At 43.1% G+C, this 12,732-nt stretch overlaps 1 protein-coding gene across 1 annotated transcript in view; it reads left to right on the top strand.

Annotated features, from left to right (window-relative positions):
• Positions 1–5,745: 5,745 nt before the first annotated feature.
• POU2AF1 (POU class 2 associating factor 1) overlaps positions 5,746–12,732 on the top strand; it is a 20,520-nt gene continuing 13,533 nt past the window's right edge. Inside the window, exon 1 of the mRNA XM_006026637.3 lies at positions 5,746–5,941. Within this exon, the coding sequence (XP_006026699.1) occupies positions 5,926–5,941 (16 nt within the window). The 5' untranslated portion in view covers positions 5,746–5,925. The remainder of the gene's footprint in view (positions 5,942–12,732) is intronic.

The raw sequence follows: 12,732 nt of genomic DNA, 5'->3' as shown, positions 1-12,732 counted from the left end.
GTCCCACGTGAAATGGCAAGGGTTTGGGTCACCCCAGGCTCTTCTTGCAGTGGACAGGGAGCTCTGCACACAGCAAATTCTGACAAGACCCAGAGAGGCATTATAAGATTTATAGCAATGTTCACGACCTCTCTCCCTGCAGGGCAAATCTCTCTTATCAGAGTGTTATGATCTAGCCCTTGGCATGACTCATGCAACCGATTAACTCTCACACCAGCCCTTTGCAACGAGGTGAATTTCTTTTTTGACACATATTTTGTTTTAAGTCATATTTTGCTCTGAGCACCTTGACGTGGGCTTGAGGATCCGCCAGCATCATCTGTTAAACGGTCACGGAATGTAGCGTGAAAAGCGACTCAGGGTTTGAGGCTGCCTTTGGTTTTGGATCCCTCTGAACAATGCTGCGAGCATGTTCTCACTGGAGCCAGGTGTTTGCTTTGGTCCCATGACAAGGGCATTCCTCACGGAAGGTCAGTGTCTCCTGTTTGGAAATACATTCCCCCCACACCGTGCAATGCAAATTCTATGAAGAAAAAAGAACTATAAACAACTAGAGGGACACTTGTGCAGGCACTTCATCAGAATGGGGAAATAGCTAGGGTTTGCAGTATCTGCTGGGCTGTCTCTGGCTTCTTTGAGACAGAGTCAGAGCCTCAGTCAGGGTCACACATGATTAGCTCCGGGCCCCATTTGAAATCAGAAAAGCAATGGACTACTCAGATCAGGTCATTGGGCTCTTCCCCTCCCAGTGGCACTCAGATCCTTCTTGCTTCCCTTCATTTCAGTGAAGGGGAATTAGAACCTAATTCCCCTTCACTGGTTGGGTCCGTTGACAGTCCTCCTCAGACCCCTCGAGAAGCTGGTTCTGCGGATGGGCAGACTTGGCCTGGTGAGTTTACAAGATAAACTTTTAGGGGCTTGGACTGTCTCATTATTTTTGCATGGGCCATTGAAGTGCTACTGTCATGCAAATAATAGAGAGATGAATAGTACACTACATCCTCTGAAATGGCCGTTATTCTTCAATCAGACATCTGCATTTATCGTTCCATAGTAGGCTCAACTTTTCATTTCTTCTATTCTGTTTTGACGGGTGAAAAAAAGTGTGAGAAATGACCTCTCTGAGGATAATTGGTATTCTGTCATTAAATTGGTTATTGTGTTCTCAGAGGCAAATATTTGTGTTTTTTAGACCACAAAGCTCTCTGAAATATTGAATTACTACTCTTGCATTCATATGGCTTGCCCTGTATAACAGGATTGGAGTGCTAATGTTGACATGTGTTTTAAAAAATCTGGACATCTGTCAACAACATTAATCCATTTTGAAAGAAAATGACTTACGAGCTCAGCACTCTTTTAGGGAATAAGACAATAATGGGCCCTGGTTTTTTGCCATCATTTGTTTATAATCTTGAGAACAGGGCTTGGGTTCAAATGACTTGACATGAGTGGAACATAGTATATCCCCATGTTTTATGACTGGAAACCCAGCATTTTCACAAGGCTGTTTTGCTGCAGACTTTACTGGCAACATATATACATCTCTCTTTTTTAGTTCCTCTTGTTTTTCTATCTTCCTGACACCTGTCACAGTTGTAGTCTCACAGGAGTCTGGGCGAAGAGTGCAGATTTCCTCATCCATGCGGTAACTGTGGGTCTGAGATCACTGTGACAGTGACTCCTGACTACAGACTTTTATACTTATGACTTCTGTCCTATTTGCATGCTTCTTTGTTTCCTTATTATAAAATTAGGGGTATAGCAATAATTTGAGAGCTGGAGAGACTGTATGAAGATTTGCAAGTCTGCATCCCAGCCAGTGACAACAGACTTTGGCCATCCACTGACATTCTTCTCCTACTGTCCCTAAACCTGGTAAAGAAAACTAGAGTGTCTGTCAAATAAGATTTGGGTGCAGGTTTTAAGGGTAATTAGGTGTATAATTCAAAATCTAGCCCTTGATTCCCTGGCAGATGGAACTTCCCCATCCATGACACAGCCAAGTCTCCATTTAGTATGTGGCTGGAACCAGTGAAGCTGAAGTGTATGAGATCTGGGGGATTTGTACCCCAGGGTGGTACAAAGCTTCACTGAAACCTGCAAGGCACAACAGTCTGCCCAAGCTGATACATAACTGGATGTCTGTGGAGGAATTTGGTTCCCGGCCCGTGGAAGGGTGGACGTTAATGAGAGCAGAAAACCGATAGAGCTCTTGTTTTGCTTTGTAATGTGTTTATCCATCAAGCAATATATATATAGAGAGAGAAACAATTGTGAAGTTTGTGTTTTGAAGAATCGTTCTTTGGCAATACATCAGAGGTTTATCTTATAACTGTGTCTAAAACATGGAAATGGATGACTGACTGTCAACCACCAAAATAGTTTGGGCTGTTTTATCTGTGGATAACATGCTCTTTTGCAACTTCCTCATTTTAGATGTTTATTACACCAAGCCTTTAGCAGCATGGCTTCAGATAATTGAAGTATTCCTATAAAGATATCTATTAAAGTTTAACTTTGGGAGACTCGGTGTAGCATGTGGCTTTTCAGTGTCTAGTGCATTAAGATATCAGAGTTAGATCTACTGTACCTGAACATCAACCCTGAGGAGTGTGTGTTTGCACCCATCCATAGTATCCCATGTACTTGTGGAAATGGGGTTCCATATGCACAGAAATGTGGTGTGCAAATCCCGTACGATAGATTTCTGAATGCAGCTTGAGTGTATACAGCTGTGCATCTCGTGCATGCTTTTAAAATACTGAGACATATTTGTTTGTTTTACTTGGATTTATTTATTTGATTTATTTCTTGATTTTTTTTTTTTCTTCCTGACAGGGGCCTCTCTTAAAATGCTATTTCCCTTGAAATTTAATACAACCATATAGCATTAGAACGTGAAAGCTTCCTGTGGAAGCACTGGGCTAGAATTAGATTTCTACAGTCCTCTACATTTTTTAATTCTTATTTGGACTGATTCTTTACTCTTGCTGAACTCCTGCTGAGTATCCCTGGTTGTACATAGTTGTGTCATTTGATGCGGGCTTCAATCCGAATCAAAACAGGCAGGGCACAATCAGTTACACATGTTGCCCTTCCAAGCTGAGTTGTTGCTTCTCAGCCAGCAAAAACATGAAGCCTGCCTGGTTTGTCCATGGAAAAAAGTGCAGTGCCCTTACTGCACTTACAGCCTGCAGCTGTGCCCCACGAAAAAAAAAAGAAGCCATTAGCACATTTTATCCCACTTAGCTCAGAATGACTGGAAGCAGGACATGGGATGTGTGTGTCTGTAGGATCCTGGGACAAAAGGCTTTATCCTGGGCATAGGCAACATCTATTTACAGCCCCTGTGACTCCTTATATAACTGCATTGTACCAAAAGGTTTTAAATAAAGCTCAGGTAAGATCAAGAGGGTGTGATGTGAGCCAGGGAGGTTTAGTTTAGATATTAGGAAAAACTTTCTCAAGGGGAGGATAGTAAAGCAGGTTACCCAGAGAGTGGTGGAGTCTCCATCCTTGGGGGTTTTTAAAACCCAGGTAGACAAAGCCTTAGGCTAGGATGATGTAGTTGGGGCTGGTCCTGCTTTGAGCAGGGGGTTGGACTAGATGTGACCTCCTGAGGTCCCTTCCAACTCTCATTTTCTGTGACTCTGCAATAAGGCCCTGGTTTTGAAAGGGCCTCGTTTGTTAGGAGAGGAGTTACTGGTGTTACCAGGCCAAACGTTAATACAAATTACAAATTAAAGGAGTGTTACAGTGATATGCAAAATTCAATTAATTTTAAAGGAGAAATATCACACATTTTTGTGGAGTAGAGGCCTCACAGAGCGTGGGAAACTGTATCTAATTAAAACCCCATTGCCATGAATGAAAGACTTTTACTGACTACAGTGATCCCCAGACCAGGTCCTATCTCACCTACCCATCTATGAAGTGTTAGTTAACCAAGTGCCTGCTCTTACTAAGCTTTAACAGTAAAGAGGATATTACACTGCACAAATTGGCAGTGAAAATTGCTATGCAAAATGTGGCTAATAATGTCACGTTGTTTGAGAACAAATGTGGTGGATCCTGTTGCTGAACAGGAGGAATGCACTAGGCAGATAGGCTTTGTTTTCTTTCATTCTGATTTTCTTTAGAGAAAATAATTGAAAAATAATAGAAGTGTGTTATTAATGTCATAATCTGTGCATGATTGATTCCCTTTATTTGTTACATTTTCGCATGCATTCAATAAATAAGACTTATTTAATAAATTTAATGTATTGCAAAATGGTACAAGCAGGAACATGATCCTCCCCTCCCATTGAACCTATCCATTGCTTTCTGGGGTCAGGCCCTTGGTGGCAGCCTATAAGTACATCTGGGGTATGCATCAGGATCTAGGGGAACACCTGTTCATCAGAGCACCCCCAGGGACGACAAGGTCCAACGGTCACAAACTCCTGCAAGACCATTTTAGGCTGAACATAAGTAAAAACTTCTTTACTGTCCGAGCCCCCAAGGCCTGGAACAGACTGCCGCCAGAGGTGGTGCAAGCACCTACTCTGGACACTTTCAAGAATCAGTTGGATGCTTATATTGCTGGGATCTTTTGACCCTAGTTGACTTCCTGCCCCTTGGGCAGGAAGCTGGACCCGATGATCTTATGAGGTCCTTTCCAGCGCAAATGTCTATGAAACCTATAAAGTCTATGAAATCTTAAATGAGGTTTCTTTTCTGTCTGATTTGGTTTATTGTAGAACAAGGGATGTGGTTCCGACATGTAATTTCAGAGGCCACGTCATTTAGAGCAGTGAATGGGAGGTCTGAAAACAGGAAGTCTCGACCCCCTAAGCTCTGGTTTGCTACTGATTTATCATGCAGCACTACTGGACAGCCACTTTAGTAGAAGTTTGGCTCCTCAGTCTTCAGAAATTTACCCTCAAGTCCAGTGTTGAGGAGTCGCCTATGCCTTCAAGCTTCAGCTCGAGGAGAGGGAGAATAACACCTACCTGTTTCCAGTGTGCGCAGGGAAGATTGATTAATATTCATGCAGTAGAGTTATGATAAAAGGATGCGTTGGGAAGTTTGTTTAAAGGACTGTGCCAACTCTCCCTCTCCGTGTTCCTTCCACTATGCAGCTTCAGAAAGGGAATCGTACCTCCTCAGTTTTTTTCTGTGGCCATGTTTTTCATAGGAAATGTTGTAGCATTTTGACAAAAACAAAACAGAAAAAAACCTCAACTGGTTTTCTTTTTCAAATGGAGGACATTTTCGTTTAATGGGGCTTGAAGTGTTTACAGGTGTTTCCTCATGGGTTCATATTTAGTGACCCCAGGGACCTGAAGATTCTCGTAAGGCAGGAGAAAACACTGAGCTCATACTTGTGTTTTAAAAGTGTTGAACATGAAAGGGCCAAATTGTCACCAGGGGTAAAGTGGTGCAGCTCTGAGGCCAGTAGTCATGTCGATTTACACTAGCTGAGGTCTAGCCTCAATTAGGCACATCTTAAACCCAAGAGAAGATCCAAATCTTGTTCAAAGGTTTTCCTGCTGTAGAACCCCACAGGCCTTGTTTTGCACACCTCGCTCAGAGAAAACTCCCATCGGCCGCTGGTTCCGGGTCTTCATGTTTGTTTAAAAAATGTTTAGGTGATCCATGGTGTCTCTTATGCATAATATCTTCCAGAACCCCCTGGCCTTGGAGGAACTGTATAATGTGGTGAAGAATAACACAGAGTAAAGGAAAATATAAAAGTTCTTGTGGTTGGAGGATGTGATGACATCACACACACAGCGGGAACTCAGGGCTTTTAAAAAGCTGAAAGAAACATCCTGACAGGCAGTTATCACATCCCTTGTACAGGAGTAAAACACATTTAGCAATTAAAAAGCCAACCCATCTTCTGCAAAGAGAAAAGACTCCGTCCTGCCACAGAATATGCACTGGCAAAAATGTAAGTGAGTTCTGATTGCCTTTGTTTTTCGTAACTACAATGAAAGATAATGATCATATGAATACCGTTGCTAAGTCAGCATCAGACTAGCACAGGAGCTCAGACCATAGTCACTTATTGAGACATGTACAGCTTAAGAAAGACAAATATTAAGATGTGATGCTAATTTTCCAGCTTGGATAGTAACACAGGACAGCATCACTGCTTTGTTGGTATTAATCATTCTGAATCAAATGGAAGACTATGATTCATAAAAACAGTAACAGGATACAAGGTATTCTATCAAAGATCATAGTGGTTATTTACCACAGAATTTTCCTTTTAAAAGTGAAACCTGTGATAAATCTTATTTTTGTATCTGGTTTTATGTAAACACTACTTTTTACCATGAATTATATTACCCAGTCAGGGGACTATCAATTTATTTCAATATCTCAACTTGCAAATTATACTCGTATGTTTAAGGTTAGATCCTCAATAGGAAAACGGAAGGATGCCAATAGGACTAGGCTGATTGCCACAAGCTGAAGAGCTGGTCTATAATTATTACCTTTTATTAAAAATAGACTGTATTGCCAGCCACTCTGTTTATCATCTTACATACTGCAAGTCTTGAAAGAGAGAGTAACCTATTGAAAAAGGTAAGGAATAAACCGGAGTCGAAGCAGTACAGTTATGAGTTAACAGGAAGTAAACATATTGTCATTATAAAAATTGTATCAATGGCTTTGTTTAAAAAAATAATGTCATGCCATTTGGCGGCACTTTTCTCAGAAAATTTAGTGATCGCTCTCATACAGGTAGAATTTGCTCCTTTTCTTTTCCTTTTATTCTGACCACGCACATTTCTATAGGTGGTATTTGTTTTTGTAACTATGAGGATATTCTCTACCTCTCAGTACTCTATGCTATTCATTTAACTGGTAGTAAAGCATACCTGAGTGGAAAGGACTAATTTCTTAAATATTTTCCAGTGATTTGACTAATGTGGAATAAAAATGAAGCTTCTTTTCCATTCTGTTATAGACCAAAGATTATACAAAAACCAGTTTTATGTACACCTATTATTTTGAGGTAATCAACAATTATGCATGTTTTCTTTGGATCACAAATGTAAATATTTGTCCTTTGTCTTTGAATTTTTTTGGAGGGAAGTGGGGGCAGGGGGGCTCATTTTTATAATTATGCTATGGGCTGCAAAATCAAGTAGCAAGGAGCTATTAGACAGCACATTGGAGCTCTTCAGCGATCTATTTCTTCTCAGCTTTCCCAATCTTAATAATCATTGGTGCATTTGGTGTGGAATTGGGGTTTTAAAAATGTATTGCAAAAGATTAGCTTCTGTGCATCTTAGATTTTAGGTACAAGAAGGGCTTGTATTCAAGGTTTGATGGCTTTGGTAGTCAGAATGACCAGCCATATCGAATGCTACTGTATGTGATTTAGATGCGTACATAACTTTTTCAAAGGTGAACAGGAATTGCAGGCCTAGGTCAGGGGAGATGACTGCAATACAAAGGGTGGGTGCTTCCTACTGACAGTCTGCAGACAATGCAGCCTCTGCGGAATACCTTCCCCTAGTTCCATCCCCAGAGCGCCTCGTTACTTTTCAAACCTGGACTCAATTATTATAGCAATACTTCCTGGATATTTTGAGAAGTAGCAAGTACCTTGATAGGTTTCCTTAACTAGGGAAAACTTTTCACACCAAGCAATAAAGTGGCCAATGGACATGCTATAATTCTGTCCAGTCCAGATAAGTGTTGTGGGTGACTAGCTGAGTTCTGGTTTGCATTGATAATTTTTGTTACTGATATTTTATTGTACGCCTAAGTGCATATTAGGGTACAGAAACCTATGGTTGACCCTTTTTTATTTAAATCTAAAGTAATAGTTACTTTCTAGAAGTGAAGATCCTGGATTTTTAATAAGCTCACCACCTCCTGTTTCAGTGTAATATGGAGTTAACTGCTTTAGTTTTCTCTGGAGCGAGGAAGAAGCCTCAAGTGGTTAGGAAACTAGGCTAGGGTTCAGGTAATCTGAGACCCATTCCTTGCTGTACCACAGTCTTGCAGTGCTCCCATGGATAAGTCACTTAATCTCTCTGGGCCTTGTTTCCTCTCTGAGAAATGGGGACAATACTTCCCTGCCTGACAGAGGTGCTTAAATACAAGAAGGAGACAGTGAGTTGTTCAGATGTAACAGTAAAACAGGCTGTAAGTGGATAGATAATAATCAATTTGATGGAGCTGTTTGTCTCTTCCATGTGATTTTGAAGAGCAGGTGATGCCTTACCCTAAATGCGAACTTGGAATGTCACAGGGATCGCTCTTTCTTTCCGCATGCACAGTGCTGCACTGCCATTTATCTAAACGATTAACTTGTCCAAGCTAATAACTCAGGACTCATTCTTATAGACAGGTGTTGTGTTTGGCAGTCTCCATTCTTCAGATAAATTGCCTTCTTTTGAGTTACTCTTATGTTCTGTGATCGTGAAATGTATGTATTGCAGAATCACAGAAAAGGAACAAGGGGAAATATATGTCCCTGGAAAACTAGCTTTAATCCCAGCCATTATTTCCTAAGGAGTTAATCGTCTACTAATGTGGCTACTAAGCAGGATTGAACCTAAGGGAGATAGGAACCCAAATGCCAATGGAAGTCAACAGGATTCTGGCACTTGCCTGTGTAGGATTCCTTTGCCAGTAGTCTCTTAAGGAAAGTCTGTTCAAACCCAAATGCCAAATGCAACTTCAGGTACTTGCCTGCCTCAGTGATGAGGATGGAATAAGGACCTGAATAGAATAAATGTAGCTACAGTGACGGAGAGCTAGATAGCAAAGCAATACGCAAAGGCCACGCTTGAATTAAAATTGTCTGGGTGGATTTGCAAGTCCTGTCAAGGCCATGGTGCTGAAATGTCAGAGCACTAGGTCAGAGCCAGCAATGTTTGCTCAGTCCCTGTAGCTGGGGGGAAGATGCCAAGAATGGAATTTGAGAGCTCACCTTGGGTTTTACAGGGGAGCTGGAAAGACGCAGTCTAAAAGGAAAAGAACTTGAGAACAGTAAGAAGTACAACAGGAACGGTACCAGCCCCTCTTGTTTCCCAGTTCTAAGAAGGGATTGAGGGCCACAAGAATGACGCAAGATTTAAGTACATGTGAGCTGACTTGAAGGGAATTGTCTCATGGTTGCTGTTTATTATTATTGCCACAGCAGAGGTTTCAGCCAGGCCAGGAGTCCTTTGTGCTAAGCGCTATATAGATGCACTGCAGAAAACTCATCCTTGCCCTAACCAGCTCGCAGCCTAAGACCTGAGCCTCCAAGGACTTCTGCACAAACTGTGCTTTCTTCACGGGTAGCGGTGCCCTTGAAGTCCTTGCACAGACAGTGTACGCGCCTCTGCAACCATGGGGCCCAGTGCTTCACTTTTGCAGTCTAAGTGCAGTGTAGCATGAAAGAATCCCCACCCACGGCAGAATACAGTTGACTGTTAGGAGTTTCCCATGTTTTTGCAGGAATTGGGTTTGATTCCATTGACCAGAATCCTTGTTATAGCTCTAACTTGATCAGAATTAACAGCCACAGAGTGGGGAAAATGCAGCTCCCTCTTTTTCGGTGATTTTTGGGGGGGAATAGCTTTAATGTCTCATTCGATTTACAGGCGAGTTTTTTCCAAAGTTTTGGTGATAAAGTTTTAAAAAGCACTGAAGTGATGTGGGAACCAATGCAGTCCATCAATCTCAGGCTCCTAAATCACTTAGACATGCAAAATAGAATCTCTAAAAGCCTCTACATTCAGTGGAATTTCAATGGGAGCTGCAGGCTTAATTTCTCTAGGCACCTTTGAAATGATTTTAAAATCACATGAAGGTTTTACTGCACACAACAACAGATTTGAGGGTTTAGACACCCTTCGAAAGTATCAGATAAGACTGAAAGCTGAAACTGCAATGTGTTGCATCTTGTGAGTCTCAGGTTTGGTAAAAACACTCTGGGAAATACGGATAGGGCAAGAATCAAGCACATGGGTGTTGCAAAACCCAGGTGTCAGGCTCCGTGAATGACCACATTAGCGATTAAGTGAAAAGCTTGTTCTACTAAAATGGAAACGCTACTGTGGGCTATCAATGGGTATTAGGAGGTGGGGGGTGAGACCCAGAGGTCAGTCGCTTTTCATCAGCAGATCTCAGTTTCCTCTATAATGTGGGTTCTGCGTTTCTGAAAGCTGGACATTTTTTACTGACTCCTGTTGGCTTCAGTGGCCCCTGCATCAGACCCTGAATGTCTGCAGGTGTTCTCTAGCTGCTCTCTGCTGCAGTGAAAGCAGCAGATGTCTTTGGCACACACTCCACATGGGTCCCTATGTCTCATCAGAGAGTCCTGTAAGTGTAGTGTCCATCAGTATAAAAGCAAAGCTAAGATCCCTTTTGTGGCTCTGCATCAACTCCTTGTAATCACTGGAATGGGTGCCCAGGCCTTTCACTTTGTTTTCCATCAGACAGACTGGACAAAAGCTTTCTCACAGGACCAGAGGTGAACAGCCTGTAAAAAGCAGGATTCTCACAAATCTGAGTAGTTAGTGGGCTCAAACGGTGAAGCAGAAGACAGGACTGATCGGAAGCTGCATAAGCTAAGGCAAAGTTTATTCCTAGCTGCTCCTTACAATGCCACTAATCACGTCATTCAAAACCAGTGTAAGCATGAACACAATAAAGATATTGGGCATAATTATTTTATCACTTGTGCTACTTTACCTTTGGGTAACTCCACTGACTTTAGTGGTTGCTGCTCATTCATTCCAGTGGACAAGAGATTGGAATTAGCCCCAATCAAACATGATCAATAAATGCACTGTTGCATTTGAGGTAGGTCCAATGTTTGGTTTATTGATTTGCAGTGTTAATTAGGCTCAACAGTCCCCAGCATTCATTTCCTCATGTTTTGCAATGAACCAGCACTTTGGTACCTTAGCTTTTGCTCAAAGTGAATTTTTTTTTTAAATTGTAGAGCAAACACTCTGCTCAGATGTTTGCTTAGCGCTTTGCAGTTAACTAAATGTTTATTGAAATACCCAACCCTATTGTGACCAACAATACATGCCATAATCCACTCCTAGCCAGCTCTAATTGTCAGCATTACTTATAATAATAACTGTAATGCTTCATGGGAAATCGAGAATGTGGCCGATACACAGAAGCTGCTGCGTGTTTGCTCTTGTGAACAGGCTATAACATGCAGAGATGTGGCTCTGAGTCATGTTATCGCAGCATTCCAAGAGAAACAGGCATGTCCATGTCAGCCAGACAGCCTATTGACAGAGTGGTAAATCAATGGATAATTCTCTTCTGTGAAGTTCTGTCACTTAAGCGCAATGAAGAGAGAATATTCATGCTTGATATCCTCTGTTGTCTAGTGGGACGTTAGCCAGGTCAGTTAGTAATCTGCCTCCAGCTCCATCGGAGCATGTGGTTTTGGTCTGGGTCTGACACCAGTGGGTGTGCTTACATGAGACATTTACTGAGGACTTGACAAATTAGCTTCACAGTAAAATGTCACTGTCTGCCCATGCGGTGCTATTAGGATGGAGTTATTTAGCACCCATGCGGTGCTATTAGGACGGAGTTATAGTACTGCCAGACACAAGTACTATTCTATGGTGGAGTTATTTACTCTGCTGCACTGCACATGTTGATGCTGGCATGGCTGGCTGGGGTACACGGGTGCTTCAGTGCAGGGCTGCCTGCTGGCTAGCCCCGCACTGAACCACCTTTGTGCCCCAGCCAGCCCCTCCACAGCACATTGAGCTGGGTTGGAGCAGCCCGGGCTGGCAGGCTAATCCCCGGGGCCCTCTGTCATCTGGGGCCGTGCTGCCCCAGCTCAATGTGCTGCAGTCCCGGGCACATATGTAAATGCTGCACCTGGGAGCAATAAACTCTGTCCCAAACTACACTGGAGTTTATTCCGTCACACTAATTTCACATGTAAGCTTGCCCAGTGACTATTATCCTGGTTCATAGTTTCATAGTTTGTTGGGTCAGAAGGGACCTGAGCAGATCATTTGGGGGGCTGGACTTGATGAGGGGGGCTGGACTCAGTGATCTTCTGAGGTCCCTTCCAGCCCTAATGTCTATGAAATCTAATGTCTATGAAATCATCAAGTTCAACCCCCTGCCACGGCAGGGAAGAGTACTGAGGTCAAACGACCCCAGCAAGGTGTTCATCCAGCCTCCTCTTAAAGACCCCCAGGGTAGGAGCCAGCACCACTTCTCTTGGAAGTTGGTTCCAGGTCCTAGCTGCCCTGACTGTGAAGTAGTGCCTCCTGATGTCTAGTCTGAATCTACCTTCTGCCAGCTTGTGACCGTTATTTCTTGTCACTCCTGGGAGTGCTCGGGGGAACAGGGACTCCCCCAATGCCTGCTGGTCCCCTCTGACTAGTTTGTAAACGACCACTAGGTCCCCCCTCAGCCTTCCCTTGTGGAGGCTGAACAGGTTCAGGTCCCTCAGCCTCTCCTCCTAGGGCCTGCCCTGCTGCCCCTGCCCATGCGGGTGGCCTCCTCTGGACCCTCTCCATGCTGTCTGCATCCCTCCTGAAGTGCGGCACCCAGAACTGGTGGCCTGACCAGTGTCGCATAGAGGGGGAGGATCACCTCCTTGGACCTGCTCGAGATGCATCTGTGGATGCATGACAAGGTGCGGTTGGCCTTCCCAACCGCGTCCACATGCTGTCGGCCCATGTTCATTGTGGCATCAGTAATGACTCCAAGATCCTTTTCTGCCTCTGCACTGAT

The sequence above is a fragment of the Alligator sinensis genome, unplaced genomic scaffold (genome assembly GCF_000455745.1).
Source record: "Alligator sinensis unplaced genomic scaffold, ASM45574v1 scaffold1241_1, whole genome shotgun sequence".
NCBI lineage: Eukaryota > Metazoa > Chordata > Crocodylia > Alligatoridae > Alligator > Alligator sinensis.
Note: the sequence above shows the minus strand (reverse complement) of the source record. Positions and strands in the feature narration are given on the sequence as shown.